The sequence below is a fragment of the Myxine glutinosa genome, chromosome 6 (genome assembly GCF_964187855.1).
Source record: "Myxine glutinosa chromosome 6, kmMyxGlut1.1, whole genome shotgun sequence".
NCBI classification, from domain to species: domain Eukaryota; kingdom Metazoa; phylum Chordata; class Myxini; order Myxiniformes; family Myxinidae; genus Myxine; species Myxine glutinosa.
In genome coordinates this window covers 132,120,650-132,138,748 of record NC_136266.1, presented here as the reverse complement: position 1 = coordinate 132,138,748, position 18,099 = coordinate 132,120,650, and the positions used below count along the sequence as shown (strand labels likewise).

At 48.6% G+C, this 18,099-nt stretch overlaps 1 protein-coding gene across 1 annotated transcript in view; it reads left to right on the top strand.

The window, feature by feature from the left end:
* The window catches only part of LOC137429452 (uncharacterized), a 397,376-nt gene that overhangs the window by 301,470 nt on the left and 77,807 nt on the right, over positions 1–18,099 (top strand). Inside the window, 3 exon segments of the mRNA XM_078781072.1 lie at positions 11,971–12,325; positions 12,479–12,840; positions 13,907–13,985. Of these exon segments, the coding sequence (XP_078637198.1) occupies positions 11,971–12,325; positions 12,479–12,840; positions 13,907–13,985 (796 nt within the window).

The window sequence follows — 18,099 nt, the reverse complement described above, 5'->3', positions numbered from 1 at the left end:
TTTAACCTGACCCTGAGTGCGACAGTTTTAAAACATAAATAAATGTGTCCCGCTGCTCCATTGCACCCTGCCTAACAGACTTACGCCCACAGTTAACCGAATTGCGGAATGGTCTTCAAACTATACACTGACGGTGGGAAGCATTATTTACAATGACGCTATTTTTATTTACAAAACTAACCCAGGACCTGTGATTGTTCTTTCTGGGGGGGGAGACAGTCTGCTCTGCATCGACGCACCATGAACGCACCCAAAAACGCACCAATACAAGCCCAAGCACCAATCGGTGCAGTCACCATAGTTCCTCAGTGTTCCATAAAAATAAAATCAACAACCCCTAACCCTGCAGGTGGTCTCTTGCTCTTTGGCTCCCTCTGCTGGTTATTATTATTTCTTCCAGTTGTCATTCTTTTGCTTTGCTTACTGGCGGCCTATTTTCAATAAAGTGTGCCCAATGTGTCCTTTTTATTTGCTTTATTTATGGCCCACAGGGCCGACTATGTGTGGTTCACCTGTGGGGCATCGGTGCCCTGTGGCCAAGGTCCGCCAGCAAGATTTCGGGCCCTCATGGCCGGTTCCAGCAGAGGGGCCATGCCCCAACCCATGGGGTCCATAAGTGGTGCTCGGCCACAGACATGTGGTCCATAATGTGGTGCATCGATGCAGACAGCTGGTTCTGGGAATTTCGGGCGCACAATGGCCGACCCACGCACGCTCCCCTCGGCGCCCAACGGCGCACAGCTCATGTGGGAGACAAAAGGGGAAAGACAATTGAGCGAGGGGTAAGGTCACAAGGGTACACGTCAATAAGGCAATGCAAGGCGAAATGCGTATGGAGGGCGAAGTGAGAAAGCTCGTCCCTACCGTACGTCACCCCCCTGTCACCTACCCTACCCTTACCCCATATGTACAAAAAATCTACCCATTTACAAATTCGTCACTACTGTCACGTCTTCCCCATATTTCCCCTATACCAAATTCGTCACCACAATCCCTTTACTTCAAAATTTGCCATCACCAATTCATCATCAATCCTCATAAGGAGGCAGAGATGGAACATCAAAGCACAATGTCACACCCACGTCATGATGCGTCTCACAATCCAAACATTTGCATCATAAAAAATAATCAAAACATGGCATGGTGTGGAGTACCTGTCACCTCAGGTGAGTGGATGCAGATGGTGCGAGGAGATCCTTCATCCTAACTATCCTCTAAATGATTTTAACACACTTTACACTACCCGGGGTCTCTCCCTGCCAATCCATTGGCCAACTTACACTATGGGTTCTAAAAACCAATTCCCATTGACCAAACTGTGGTGCTTTTCAATTTGGGGTCTCACTCCCCCGATTCATCTCCCGGTGCCCTCGCACAATTTCTGGGCCGCGACGTGTAACTCTCCCAGCAGGTCTACCCACCTGCACACCCCCACCACTGCAGTTGCCTCCGAGCTTACCTGCTCCTCACCCTAACCTCACTAACTGGGGACAGCCCCTCTCCTGGCTCTGTCACCCCATGGTGCCCTCTGGCACTGGGCTACCCGGGTCCGTCCTCCGGATCCTCGGGCCCCATCCACAACAACTACTACCGGCTCCCAGAGCCCACCTGTGGCCTCACCTGGCCGACATCCTCACAGTGGTGGAGTGCCCAAACCAACTAGACACACTAACAGGCTACATGCCCAGCCATTTCCACAACACTAATGCACCCATCCACATACCATTCTGCATCCGCACCACAGATGCCAATATCCAACCACAATTTACCTGTACCCTCTACCTAACACTTACACTACCCGCCCCGGGTATCCGTGATGGGGGTCCACTCTTCCCCCATCCACACCTTCGCACCATCCACTCCACTCCACAATTTCCACCATTCTCACTCCATGACCATCCATTCCACTACTCCAGATATTCCACACTACCATTTATTCCACACAGCCACATACACCTGTTCTTCATTCACCTGTCGTTGCACACCTGTGCAATCATACCTGGTGCCACCTGCACCCTCCTTTCTTCCTGGACCATTTGGTCAACACAACACGCAATCACCACTACTCCCTCATACACTGCTCCACACACCTGTTCAGTTGCACACCTGTGCAATCACACCTGTTCCATTCTCACCTGTTCAATCCTCACACACACGGCATCATCTCAGCTAACTACTCCCCTCTGAAACTTGCGCTTCCCAGTCGTCCCTTTAAACTATTGCGCTCCCACGTCATTATCATCCACACTAATCTACCTGCGTCCCCACTACAGGTATCAGTCACTAACTAACCTTAGCGTTACCTAATGTCATCTTCGCTAGATCCCTACAATATAACCTAACCCACCCGGGCTAGTTTTCACTGCCATCAACCCCATAATCTATTGCTCCTTTGCCCCCACCATATGGGAAGGGTGGCAAGGATGCCACCCTTACCCACCGGGCCCATCGCTCCTCAATCCCCCAGTCCTCTGGCACTAATAAGCCCCCCTTATTCAGAGGTACTGGGTCCCGCCTCGGCATCTAAAGCCGAGGCAATCCACGGGGGCGCCTGCTCGCCGGTATAAGGTCTTATCCGGTCGGCGTGGACGATCCGAGGGAGGGCTCGTGGCCCCATTTTGATCTTAATGACCACGTCACAGATTTGCGACAGGACGACTCCTGGGCCTTGCCAGGGGGAGGTGAGTTTTGGGCACCTTCCCTTCCGTCTCCGGGGATTAAAGAACCAAATCTTCATCCCCGGAGCGTATTGACTCCCCTGGCTCCGGTCGTCGTACCTGCGCTTCATCTTTTCCCCCGCCAGATGGAGTTGGCGGCGGGCGAAGGCATGGACTAGCTCCATGCCTTCCTCTAGGTGACGTGCGTACCCCTCCCTCGGCGGGTTAACCACTGTGTCTGGCACGGGACCGCATAGCAAGTCGGCGGGAGCCCGTAACTCCCGCCCATACATAAGCAACGCTGGACTGCATGCGGTGGCCCCGTGCTGGCTGGTTCGGTAGGCCATAAGCAAATAAGGGAGATGTTCGTCCCAGTCATCCTGACGGGTGGCGGTGAACAGTGCCAGTTGTTGTATCAATGTTCTGTTGAACCGTTCCACCATCCCGTCAGATTGTGGCCGCAAGGGCGTGGTTCTTGTTTTCCGAATTGACAGGAGACTGCACACATCTTTTAGCAATTTGCTCTCAAAATTTCGTCCCTGGTCGGTGTGCAACTCCTGTGGAATCCCATGCCGGCACACAAATCCTTCCACGAAGGCCTGCGCTACCACCCCTGCTTCTTGGTTGGGGAGGGCGTAGGCCTCCGGCCACTTGGTGAAGTAGTCCATCACAACGAGGATGTACTTATTACCTAGGCGGGTGCGGGGTAGTGGGCCTAGGATATCCATGGCCACCCTCTCTAGGGGGGCCCCCACCTGGTGTAATTGAAGGGGGGCCCTCATCCTCCGTGCTGGTCCCTTTTTGGCAGTACAGGCGTCGCATCTCCGACACCAGTCCTGTATGTCGCGCCCCATATTCACCCAATAAAACCTCCGGCGTACCCGCGATATTGTCTTTGTCCTGCCCAAATGGCCGCCGGAGCGGGTACCATGCACCTGTTGCAATATGACGTTCTTGAATTTGTCAGGGACTATCACCAGCCAGGACGTCCTATCAGAGGGAACCTCCACCCACTTGCGATACAAGATGTTATCCTTCAATTCCAGGGTCTGCCACTGAGCCCAATATGCCTTTGTTTGTGCCCCGAGGGGGGTGACCTCTTCCCCCTTTGGTCTTTGCCCCAATTTGACCCAATTGAACACTGGCCCCAGGACAGGATCCTCCTGCTGGGCCGTGCTCCATGCCAAAGTTCCGAATTCCTCGTCCGCGGTTAGTGGCAAAATTGGCCCTCTCACCCGGGTTGCCCGGACGACGAGAATCGGGGCAGAATCGCCCAATTGCTCCCTCTCCTCGTGTCTCGCACAAAATTTACAGTTTTCCCCCAGACAAGGACGCCGAGAGAGTGCGTCCGCATTACCATGGGCCTTCCCGGCCCTATGGGCCACATCAAAATCGTACTGCTGCAACTTTTCCAACCACCTTGCAATTTGGCCCTCCGGTTCCTTGAACCGAAGGAGCCATTGCAAGGAGGAATGGTCAGTTCTAACCAAAAATTTCCGCCCGTACAGGTACGGGTGAAAATGGTTCATGGCAGCCAGCATGGCCAATAACTCTTTGCGAGTGACGCAATAATTTCGCTCGGGCCTACTTAAGGCCCGACTATAGTAACCAATCACTCTCTCCACGCCCTCCTGTGTCTGAGACAAAACTGCGCCCAATCCTTCCTGGCTCGCATCCGTGTCCAGGGTAAATGTCCCGTCACTAGTGGGGTAAGCTAGAAGGGGTGCGGATGTTAGACACCCCTTCAATTTTTGGAAGGCCTCGTGGCACTCCCGTGTCCAATTAAATCGCGTCCCCTTCTCCGTAAGCCGGTGGAGGGGACGGGCCAACTCCGCAAATTTCGCCACAAAGCGCCGGTAGTAGGAGCAGAGTCCCAAAAATCCCCGCACCTCTTTGATGGTACGTGGTGCGGGCCACTCCTCTACCGCTTTAATTTTGTCTGGGTCCGTTTTTACCCCCTCGCGGCCGATCACGTGACCTAGATAGGCCACCTCTCTTGCAAACAAAGTGCACTTACTCGGGTTCAGCTTCAACCCTGCCTGTCTGAGGCACCCGAACACCTGGTCCAAATTAGCTACTGCCTGGGGGAACGTTTGGGCATGTACCAGGACGTCATCCAGGTACACCAGGCATGACTGCCATGGCATGCCGCCTAGTACATGCTCCATCAATCTTTCAAAGGTGGCGGGGGCGTTACACAAACCAAACGGCATCACAGTAAACTGATACAGTCCCTTACCTGTGGAAAATGCCGTTTTCTCCTTCCCTGCCCTATCCATCTCCACCTGCCAATACCCACTCTTGAGGTCCAAAGTCGAGAACCAATTTGAGCCCGCAACGGCATCGAGGGTGTCATCAATTCTTGGCAGGGGATATGAGTCCTTGAGTGTCACGTTGTTTAGCTGGCGATAGTCCACGCAGAACCGCGTGGTCCCATCCTTCTTTTTGACCAGCACAACAGGTGACATCCAAGGACTTCCCGAGGGCTCGATCACGCCTGCGTCGAGCATTTTTTCAACCTGCTCGTCAGCTTCCGCCCTCTTGCTCCAAGGGAGCCGTCGGGCGGCCTGACGAATAGGCCGGGCCTCACCGGTGTGGATCTGATGTTTCACCAGGCCCGTACGTCCAATATCCTCGGTGGACAGGGAGAAGAGGTCCAAATGGGACCCAACCAGTTTGTGTAAGGCCTCCCTCTGGGTACCTCCCAACTCTACGCTACTACGATTTACCATCTCGCAAATGGGATCGGGCCAATTCCTACTTCTTATTGAAGGCTCCCCCCGGGGTCGGCTCGGCTGGACGTTCTCGCCCCTCACTGTCGCGACTTCCTCAACTGGGGTGCAGCCAGCTACCCTCGTGCCCCTTACTATAGTGCGTGGTTCTGTACTCATATTTATTACTCGGACGGCCACTACCGGTCCGTCCGTTTTTACAAGGGTGCGGCCCACGATTAAACCCGGTATGGACTGCGCTGCCACCGGTTCGACCAGGCCGCAGGACTCCTGCCACGTTGGGCGAGCTGCCCACCGGGCCGGCACTATCGCCTCGGCCCTTGGGGGGATGGTCACGGCCTCGGAAGCCTCCAGCTCCGCTCTCTCGGCCGTGCTCACTCCCCCTAACGGCAGCTCTTCTACTCCCACCTGCAGGATCCCCCGGCACAAGTCGATTTTACAGCCGCTGGCAGTCAACAGGTCCAACCCTATTAAACATGGGTCGCACACCTCCGCCACCCAAACATCTATCTCCCTCCTTACCGACCCTAACTTGAGGGTCACAGAACCACGCCCTATGATCGGGGCCGTTACCCCGGTAGCAAGCTGCAAACTATAATTTTGCAGGCGCTGGATCTTATCCCAGCCACCTGCGCTCGAATCAAGGACCACAGGGCTGATGATCGTGGCGCTAGCTCCTGTGTCCACTACGGCGTCTACCCCCACGCCGGCAATTTTGTATCTAATTGTCAGGCTACCGGTTCCAATTTGGCCACAATAAATGACCTGTCGTGTCAATGAGGGCTCTCCTCCATCCTCTTCTGCCGAACACCGCCCTACATGCCCGACACCTTCTAGTTTCCCGGGGTCTGGCGGGGGGGGTGTCTGGGGTCGGCTAACCCGCTCCCCCCTGGGCGGAGTTGAGGACCTCAACCGCCGGGGATCATCCCGGCGCGTGGCTCGACAGTGCCGCGCCAGGTGACCCAGACGGTTGCAAGTGTAGCACCTCACCTGGTAAGGTGCTTGTCTCCGGAATTCCAAATTTCCCCCCCTGTAGGTCCGAATTGGATTACCCGCTCGTGGTCCACCGCGGGCCACCTCCGGGGCCGCCTGCCATGGTCCAGGTCCCGCCAGGCGCTGGTCCACCAGCCTCCGGACCATGCCCGCCAGGTCAGGACCCACGTCGGGGGCGGGCCCCCTAAGGGGTCCGCCCTCCATCGGGGGTCCCACCTGGCGGACCGCCATTGCGAGACGCTCGCCCCCCCGGGCCAGGGGCCTCGCTGCTTCCCAACGGGCCGCAGCGTCAGCCGCCTGGCTCAGAGTCTGCGGGCGCCACATGGCGAGCTGTTGCCGGAGCTCAATGTCCGGGAGGGCCTGGATAAAATGGTCCAGCGCCAGGCTTTCCCGGGAATCCGCTGCCATGCTAGCATGTGCGATCCCCACTGCGCGGCGAATGTCGTGGGCAAGTTCCCCGATGGCTTCCTGGGGCTTGCGCTTTCGCAGCGCGAGCTGAGCTTTAACAAGCTCGCTCTGCTGTTCTATGCCGAATCGATTAATTAGGGCGTCGCGGAGGGCTGGCAGGGTGAGAGCACCTGCTGGTAATGCCGTCAGCACCTCCGCCGCCGCGCCGCGCAATGCGGCCACCAGGTGTACTCCACCTTCGTCCTCACCCCAACCGTTGCCCTTACACACACAGTCGAACTGCGCCAGGTACGCGCGTAGATCACTCTTGCCGTCATACGGCGCGAGTGGGACCTTGTGGGACCACCTCGTATGCGAGTCGTTGCCCGCCGGCCGGACCCCGTGCGTCGCCCCTTGCGGGGTCAGCGCGGGGCCGAACCGGCCGGGCCCCCACAGTACATTACCCCCAAGGGGCTCTCGTGCCTCACTGGTCCCTCCAACAACTACCCCTGTTGGTGTCGATGCATGGGTCACACCTCCGCAACCCGCTACCCATTCCATACCACCACAACCTTGCTCACCCACACCTCGCACCTCTCGTTCCATACCCTCCGGACCAGCCATACACCTCACTCTTGGCCTCTCACGAACATCCGGGTCTATCTCGACCCCCAAGCTTATTAAATCACCTGGCGCATCATACGCACGACCATATTGGTCACCACTTACACCGGGTCCTCTTTCTTTTCGCTTCTCCTCCATCACCTGCGAATCCCTCATCCGGTTAATGAGCACATCATCACGATTCGAACACAGACTTTGGACCAATTCTTTTACTTCCTCCTTTATCTCTTTCTTATCCTCTCTCCGTCGCTTTTTAATTTCGCTCACCCCCTCTTCCACTTCTTCTAATTTCTGCTTCACCTCCTTCATCTCCTCGTGCGCCCCTTTAAGTTCTTCCTCTAACTCCACTTAATTTTTTTCTATGTGCTCCCGCACCTCCCGCTCTTTAACCTCCATCACCTCTACCACCTTGTTCATTTTTCTCGTCAAGTCCTCATGTACCTTCTGACACTCTTTTTTAATTACCCCTACGTCCTTTTTCATCTCCTTCTGCGTCGATTTTAACCCCTCTATTACCGCTGTGTTCTTCTTTACCTGTTCCCCCAACTCCTTTTGTCCCACTGTCAGTTGTTCTACTCCCAGCGTCAACTCCTCTATACCACCTTGCAATTTTACAGTCCCCTTTCTCACCTCCTTCTCCATGCGCTCCTTACAGTGCCTCACCTCCTCGCGCACTCCTCCGACCTCCTCACTCACTCCTCTTCTGATCTCCTCTCCCATCACTTGCATCTCCTGTCCAGATTCCACCCTCATCTGCTCCATTTCCTCCCTGTGAGCATCCAGTTTGGTTTCTACCCCCATTCTGACCCCCTCTATCTGCTGCCCCATTTGGTTAACTTCCCTTTCCGCTTGGTCCCTCATGTCCCTCAATTTGCCTTCCATCCTGTTTTCTAACCCCTCTAACCCCTTTTGCATCCCTTCCATTTGATTCTCCTGGGCAGCCATTCTATTTTCTACCCCCGTTAACCCATTTCTCACCTCTTTTATCCCGTTGTCTAACCCCTCAAAATTATTGTCTAACTTCCCAAATTTCTTGTCTAACTCCTCAAAATTATTGTCTAACTTCCCAAATTTCTTGTCTAACTCCTCAAAATTATTGTCTAACTTCCCAAATTTCTTGTCTAACCCCTCACCGGTACCCCTAGCTTCGTCCCTCATTACCCCCAATTGCTCATTCTGAGCCTCCATCCGGTTCCCCATTTGTCCCATACTGCTTTTCAAACCTCTAATTTGGTCTCCCAATTGCTCACCCATTTGTTCCATAAGGGCCCTCATTTGCAGGAGGAAAAGGTTCGAATCCACCAGGGGCGCTGCCACGGTCGTGGGTGCGGTGACCAGCGAGGCGCCATTTTGCGCGCCCGCTACGTCGGGCGCAACGACGCTATTTTGTGCGCCTGCTACCCTCACTGCTTCGCTCTCCTCACGTCCCTCAATTTGGTCCTGGACCGACCCTGCCTCACTCTCCCCTACCGGACCCCAGCCGACTTGGTCTGCCATAGCGCGACTTTCAAAATTCGGGTTTTTATATTTGGTAAAACACAATCGAATTTCGCCGTTATAATTTCGAGCGCGGGAAACGCGCTCCGGATCGAATTCTACCTCCCAACACCAATTGTTACCCTAGTGGTACAATTGGTGTTCCAAAATTTGGGCCTAATAAATTTAGTCCCAGGTCCGAATCCGACACTCCTGACACCAATTGTTACAGATCGCGGTTTAAGATGTTAGTTACCGAGCGGTTTGGTATTGCCGCGACCTAACAGGATCCCCGACTCACCCGATTCCACCCAAACGTTGGCCGGGTCGCACCACAGCTAGTCAATAGGGAAAAGACAAAGGCGACGAATGCAAAGAGGAAAAAGAAGGCAAGAAAGGTTTGGAAATACGACTGAATTTATTGGCTATTTACACACAAGCAAAAAGAAAGCAATCAAGGTTTATTTACAACACATAAGACGCAGGTGACACAGTGCAAATACTAGCTTATAGTTATACAGACTTAACTTATTCCCAGGACGGAACAAACAAAAGACACTGACTCATGCGGGGAATGACAGGAGGTGGTCCGTTCAGCTGGCAAAGGCAGCCGGTTCGGCTCGTTCAGCCGTCGAGGTTCCGTTCCGACCTCGCGTCGTGGTTTAAAGCGAACACGACAACCGCTGGAACCAACGTGGTTGCGTCGACGCCACGACCCTCTCGCTCTCTCAGTAATGATGGGATTTCCTCTCAGGCAAGGCACGATCTCTCGCGTCAGGCAACCCTCTTGTGCTGTGCACTCATCACCTCTGTTGGTCTCAAGCCTTCTCTCTTCCCATCTCCTCATGCGCTCTTGCTCTGATGACCCAGCTCTTTGTGACCCTCCTTGTCTCAGCTCAAAGTGCATCTCCCTTTGGACACGCCCTGCCTTGGGTTATATAGGCCCCCGCCCCTCAACCTTTTCGAACCTCCCCGATCGCTCTTCCTCCGCCCTCTCTAGCCAAACCCCTGGCTCATGGTTGGTCGAGTGGGGCTGGCTCACTCCTCCCCTCTATGATGAGGTGGAGACACGCCTTTCTTCCCCGACTCGAGCCTCGTGGTCAATGGCGGTTATTGGAGGGGAGGTAATATGGGCAATCGAGGCTCGGCAATGATGAGAGGGGATGTAATATGAAATGGAGATTTTGGGGATGGGAAGGAAAGGGGATCTATTCTCTTTCACTGGTGCAATGGAGTATTTCAATTAATGGAAGACACAGCCTTACGCTAATACACATAATAAGGATATAACTGTCAAAAAAAAGATATATCGTGTCCTGCATGTATGTTTTATGGACTAACTACGGGAACGCCCTTTGACCTTTTATACAACCACAACGGAGGGAGGAGGGGTGATATTTTACAACAACCTTTTACAACAACATTTTACCACAACAATAAAATAAAAAAACATTCTCATATCCACAACAATATGTTAGATTGTCAGTGCATCTTGATGGTTAAGAAGGCCAATGTCTTCTTTTTCTTAATTTAATTTGTGAATATGATGCTGATGAAGCCCAGGCAAAGGTGCTCAACAGGATGTCAGCTTTGTCCTGTTGGTCAATGGTGAATGCGTTGTCCATATATCTGTTCCACTATTGTGGCATCCAATCACCTTCACTCAGTCAAAGAGATGTTGCATTCTAATTTTTCCTCCATACTCCATAACCAACATAGCCACCACTGCATAGACCAGAGAGCAGATACAACAACAACAACAACAACATGCATTTTAAGGCCATTTTCCCTGCTAGAGCGGGGGTTAGCCTTGCGGACCCCATGACAATCTTCTCCATTTTGCCCTATTTTCTGCATCCCCCCTTGTTAAACCCCTTGCCCGCATTTCTTCTTCCACCATCTTTAGCCAAGTCTTTCTCGGTCTTCCCCGTCCTCTACTTCCTTCTACATTCATTTCCATCACTCTTCTCAACCAGTCACTTTCATCCTTCCTCAACACATGACCAAACCATCTCAACCTGTTCCTCTTCACAGCATCAATCACAGGCTCTAGTTCCATCATCTTTCGCAGAGATGTGCAGAGATGATCAGAGATGAGATGAGATGAGAGATGACCAGAGAGCAGATAGATGTGCCAAAAAATTCTCGATAGTGTGTTGTGCCATAGACCAAGGCGGCGTTATTCCGAAACATTTTAAGACTGGAGATGTCTTGTCGTAGCAACCAAACAGCTATTGCTTGCCCATACTACCAGCTGGTGCCAGCTGATTGTGTGTGTGTGTGTGTGTGTGTGTGTGTGTGTGTGTGTGTGTGTGTGTGTGTGTGTGTGTGTGTGTGTGTGTGTGTGTGTGTGTGTGTGTCATTGGTTGTTATCTCCATAATTTGGGTTTTAGAAGGTGGAATGGAGTCCTCCCAGGACTTGAAGTATCCGCCCCCGCTCCGGTGAAGGATTGCGATCCGTGGGCTAAGTTGTGAAGTTTTGTTGTTCTCAGCATTTTGTTCTAAGGGCTCTTTTCAGGATCGTCACTGAGCCCCAAACAGCCTCCAACTGCAGTTCGTTTGTGGTAATGTTCCCAGGGATAGTTTTAAGATTTCTGGAAGGTTCTTCTTTATCATTCCCGTTGCTCCATTTATCACTAGTACAATTTTGGCACTCTTCAGTTTGCAGGATCTTTCCACTTCATTCTTGAGGTCTTGGTATTTGGTCCTTTTTTATTATTTCTGCATTATTTAGGCCAAAATCGCTGGGTACTGATATCTCGATCAGCAATGCTGTATTTTCCTTTTTTTCCCCTGAGTACTACACCTGGTCGCAATGCTTAGTTTTCTATGTTCACGCTGGATGGGATCAGCCGGTCATACGTCAGCATTATGTCCTTGTTTTCAATGATGGCTTTTGTTTCATGTTTCCATGAGTTTTGTGGAACTGGGATATTGAAATGTCTGCAGATGTGCCAGTGGATTATTCTACATACCTTTGCACACTATATATTACATATTGCATATACACATTCAGATTTGCTGCACTAATTCCGTAAACTTTTTGTGTTTTACTCTGAATGACTTTCACTTATTGTTTGAATTGATATTTCAATGAACAGGCCATTGAGGACATGAACCCTGCAGCGGGCAAGGACATCGCAAACACAGGTGGAGCTTTGGATTTCACTGCCAAGAAAGTTTTATCGGCAACTCGTCCTGGAGTGACCCCAGTAGTTATCTTGGTAACACACGAAGAATCGGCAGACGATGTTGATCCAGCACTGGAAGCACTCAGTCGGATGAGAGTGAAGATCTTCGGTGTGGCAGCTGGCAAACCTCATCTGATGAAGCAGCTGCCTGTACGAGACACGTTTCGCATTGATAACTTTCACATGGTGGATTTAGTTGAGGATGGGTTAACTCGGGCCTTATGTCAAAGGGACCAGCCACCTCCACACGTTCGCCTAGTTGATGGTAAGTGGTCATTGTTGGCCATGCTGTTCACCGAATTTATCATGATTGTCAGGTTTAAAAATAAACGTAAAACATATTTCTTTCAGCATAAAAGAAGCTAAGCAAAATAAAGGTAGTTTACTCACCAGCTTTTGGTTGCCTCTGTTTTTGCAGACTGCAAGGCAGACATCGTGGCAGTGTTTGATGTAAACAGAGGTGCAACGGGTAATGATCTGGCCTTCATTGGACAGCCTCTTCTCTCCAGAACACTGCCCACCTTGTTCCAGTCCTTTGGCACCAACGGGCGCGTGGGATCCTTGGCTTGTGCGGACCCAGCCAACGTTGAGCTTCGCCTCGGTTTCTTAGTGACACCTTCCACCGGTGCTGTTTTTGAAGTTCCCCTCCAGCTTTACAGTGACAAGCTTATTGAAGGAAAAGTTCTTGCAGGAGCTGCGAAACCCCTGCAGTTTACACAGAAGACCTTCAATGCAATCTTGAGCAAGTTCCAGAAAGAGTCAAAAGCTGGTGCTGTGAAGGTAAAATTGGTGACATGGGTAACGGTGGTGAAATACCAGTGTTTCTTTTATTTTCTTTAATTGAACTAGGGCATGCCCGTACTATATATATATCTAAAATTATATCCCCCCCCTCTATTTACATGAAATGGTTTGGTCCAAAGCGAACAGCTTGCGAGTACGGTGACAATCCCCCCCCTCTATTTACATGAAATGGTTTGGTCCAAAGCGAACGGCTTGCGAGTACGGTGTTTTTTATCGGACCCGTGGAATTATAGATAGTAGTTTTAATTAGTTTTAAAACATAGTTTAACGGCAACATAGTTTTCCAACGTGAAATAAATGAATACGCTCTCAAATGTGCCGTCCGAGGCAGAGTCTGTTCGCCACGTTCGGCACACGTGATAGCTCGCTGCTCTCTGATTGGTTGAATCGTTTTTTGGACATAGCTCGGTAACTACTTGTCCGATTAATATGAAACCTTGAAAAGGCACATCCTCGGGTCCCCAGCAATATACCTGGCAAGTTTAAAGTATATCGGACCCGTGGTTGTCGAGAAACAGCGGTCACAGACATACAAACATACAAACATACAAACATACACACAGAGATTACTGGAATTATAGATAGATGATCACGAATGAACGCTTTTTTCATCTTATTTTTTTTAAAAATATTAACGACTATCCAAAAAGATGCCAAAGGGGAGAAATTACAATTGCTGAAATGTTTTGATCCAATTTTTCCAAAGAAAACACAATTCAGACCAAGATTACCTCGGACTTGCTTCGCAATCCTGCTTTTAGTGTTCATCCCTTACAGTCAATGATCATAGCATGCCTGCTGATGAGGTTTATTACCTTTCATAGTCCTGATATGATATTAATGGAGGATCACTCTGGCTATTTATATAAAAAAGTTATTTTCAGTAAAATCGGGGTTGAATGGGGTGTGACCCTAATAATTACTAATAGTATTGATCATTTTAATCCCATACAAATTTGATAATGACTCTGTACGTTGTTTGTGATTTTAGACACTATAACTCAACATTGTGGTACCTATAAACGAATACTTCTGATTTCAGATTGTTGTCCTGTTCACTGATGGGAGTGATGGAGATCTGGAGAAGCTTAAGGAAGTTTCCAGAAGTTTGTATCTCTCAGGTATACCTGATGTAAAATGTTCCAGAGTGTGGTACTTATACTGTATTTTTAATATTCCGGTTCAAGGTTAAACTTCACTTCTTGTCTTAGATAGTCATGAGAAAAATGACAGACTGCAGAAAGTTTGTGTGGTGTTAGTGACAACATTGTACAAATCCTGTGTGGTAATGTCACAATTGCGTGCAAGTCATTCTGAATTTTCATAAGAGGATGGCAAACATTGTGTCATGTGCTAAGAGGCAGCGTTATGTAATGAGGTTTCAAATGAATGAAACATCCTATCATCAAACGAGTAGTCAGGTTCACCATGTTTTTTCGTTCAGAAATTTTGGGAGATTAGCAAAACTATACATTTTTGGAATACTCAGAGCATGAGGAATCCAAAAATTAATGTTGGCATTTGCACAGACACCTGCATGGCCGCCATTTTGGATTTTCAAAATGGCCGCCATAAAATACATAATTTGCGCTATCTCAGCTCCTAGTCAACCTAGAATCTTATTTAAATATGCTAATCCTATGTTTTCTGGGTCAAGAAAACCATTGGTGGGATCGTCAGACTTCTAATCCTAACACTTGCTTCACTTTTAGGACTTTCCAGATGACCCTCAGGACAGTGATGAAGATCTGTAAAAGCATATTCCTGAACGGTATAGACATAGTAGATCCTGTGTATAGGACTTATAGTTCAATCTGATACTAACAAGGCTGCTTTCTTGCTTTATAAACCCATACCTATAACTTAAAAGGACTTGCAATATCATGTATTATGTAATAGAGTTATATCACAAATATAAAGACAATGGTTTTCAATTACCCTTGTTTGTTGCTTTTCTATAATCCTGAGCACTATTTTTAGGCCTTTATTGGATTCCTTGACCCAGAAAACATAGGATTAGCATATTTAATTAAGTTTCTAGGTTGACTAGAAGCCGAGATAGCGCAAAATATGTATTTTATGGTGGCCATTTTGAAAATCCAAAATGGCGGCCATCCGGGTGTCTGTGCAAACGCCAACATTGATTTTCAGATTCTCCATGCTCTGATGATTCCAAAAATGTACAGGTTTGCTAATCTCCCAAATTTTTAACGAAATTATATTTGTTAACATAGTGAACCTGACTAGAGCTGGAATTGGTGGATCGTGACTGTGCCCTATCTGGTTTTTTTTGTTTTTTTTGTTTTTTTTGGGAAATTGACTCGTCCTTCGGTTCAATATTATAGCAGAACGGTGTTTCTGTGTTGTAAATGTATATTTATTTGAAATTCAAAGTCAGCACCAGAGAGGTTCCCAAATAAACTCATTTGATCAGAAGTCAGTTTGAATGGAAAATGCTTAACCATGTCACCTCCAGTCAAGATTTGTCATCTTGTGATTTACATCTCTTCAGACCATTCAGGCAACATCTAGTTGGTATCAAACGTCAGTGTGATGAGAATGTGAAACAAAAATCGGTGGCGTAATGGTTAGAGTGTCCAATCTGTGTCTGGGGGGTTGGTGGTTTGAACCTGATTCCGGCTGAGTCATACCAAAGTCTTTTTTAAAAATAAAATGAGTTATTTGGGAACCCCTCTGGTGCTGACTTTGAATATCAAATGAAGGTGAATGGTGGCCTGTACATTTATAACACAGAAACACTGTTTTGCTGTAATATTGAACCCATTGATGGGGAGATTTTCCAAAATTAAAATAAAAAAGCACCATATGATGTGCCTGTGTCCATGCTGCTTCCTTGCTTGATGCTCAGCATTTCAAAGGATACACTACAGACAATCAATTACAAGTTGGCAAAACTAGCACAGGCTTCTAAGGGCCTAATGGCCTCCTACTGCATTGAAGTACCTTCTCAGGAAACTTGTATTGTCGGCTCGGACGTGCGCACCTGCTTAGGCTAAGAGACCTTGCTCATCAGCTCAGCCTCAGCCGCCTGAATTGCCAAATATGGCATTGGGTCGCACACTGTCGGTCCCAGATGCACCAAGAGAACGCCCACCAGGTCCAATCACGCACCCACAACCACCGAACATGACAGTGATTGCTTCGTACACCATGGAGCCTATTTTAACCCACTCTAACCTCGTCTCATGGAAAGTCTTTCTGGGGCAGAGCGACATTCACACCGGCATGATGTTCCTCTAGGCCACCACCCAACAAGCATCTCTCCACCTGTGCCCCAAATAGAACCTCCATTTTCTTTTCCATGCCATCAATCTGTGTTCAGATTCAGTTTCTGCAACTTCCTAAAACTCCTCCACATTTTCTACATCTGCTGCAGAGGTTAGAGCAGATACATACAGTCTCGTGAAAAAGTAAGTACACCCCATGTAAAGTTTTGACTTTTTCAACATATTTCAACATACAGCTATTTGATCTTCATTTAAACAATATTGATAGATAAAGGTGATATAATATAACAAATATCATAAAACATTTACATTTTGTAGTCCATTGTATAATTTAAATAAACATAAATGCAAATTTCACATGTGGAAAAAGTAAGTACACCCCGACATTTATCACTACTTCAAATACCTAAAATTTGAATCAGGTGCACCAGCTCAGGTGCAAAGGATTAGAACATCGTTAGAAAGGATCTTGGAGGAACCTGTCTTATTTAAACCTCAGACATTTCGATTGGTTTGCTCTTTGTTGTTGAAATGTGCGGCATCACCATGCCTAGATCAAAAGAGCTCTCTGAGGCCTTCAGAAAGAAGGTTATAGATGCCTACGAGTCTGGGAAGGGATTTAAAAAGATCTCCAAACAATTTGAAATCAATCATTCGACTGTCCAGAAGATCATCTACACATGGAGAAGATTCCAAACAACTGCCAACTTGTTCAGGCCAGGCCGACCCAGCAAGTTCAGCCCGAGAGCAGACCGCGAGATGCTGAAAGAAGTCTCTAAGAACCCCAGAATGTCATCACGGGACCTACAGGTAGCTCTTGCCACTGTTGATGTCAAAGTGCACTAGTCTACCATTAGAAAGAGGCTGCACAAATTTGATCTACATGGGAGGTGTGCCAGGAGGAAACCTTTGCTGTCCAGAAAGAACATCAGAGCAAGACTAAAGTTTGCCAATGAACACCTCGGCAAAGACCAGCACTTCTGGAACAATATGCTCTGGACAGATGAGTCAAAGGTAGAGCTATTTGGCCACAGTACCAGAAGACATGTTTGGTGAAAACCAAAGACAGTATTTGACCACAAGGACCTGATACCAACTGTAAAGCATGGTGGTGCAAATATTATGGTTTGGGGCAGCTTTGCTGCATCAGGGCCTGGGCAGCTCACCATCATAGAATCCACTATGAATTCTTCATTGTACCAGAGGGTGCTTGAGGATAATGTGAGACCATTAGTTGGAAAGTTGAAGCTCAACCGAAGGTGGACCTTGCAACATGACAATGACCCTAAGCATACCAGTAAATCCACCAAGGAATGGCTGAAAAGAAAGAAATGGAGGGTTCTGGAATGGCCAAGTCAAAGCCCGGATCTAAATCCCATCGAGATGTTGTGGGGGGGATTTAAAACGGGCTGTGCATACAAGAAACCCCTCAAACATCGCACAGCTGAAAGAATTCTGCATGGAGGAGTGGGCAAAAATTTCTCCCAGTCGATGTCAGAGACTGGTAGACAGTAGTTATAAGAAATGCCTACTTGAGGTTGTTTTTGCCAAAGGGGGCAATACCACCTATTAGAGCCAAGGGTGTACTTACTTTTTCCACATGCGAAATTTGCATTTATGTTTATTTAAATTATACAATGGACTATAAAATGTAAATGTTTCATGATATTTGTTATATTATATCACCTTTATCTATCAATATTGTTGAAATGAAGATCAAATAGCTGTATGTTGAAATATGTTGAAAAAGTCAAAACTTTACATGGGGTGTACTTACTTTTTCACGTGACTGTGTGTCTGAACAATGGTGATGTTCACTGGATGTCCTTTAACCTCACTGACATAAACCTATCATTGCAGACTGGGTTATATCCCAGTACTGACGCTGTCATCTTCTTCTTGCAAATCACTGCCACTCAATTTCTTTTACAGCTTTTGTGTCCAGAAAAGAACACGATAATCATTAGATTGAAACTGCCCCAAACCA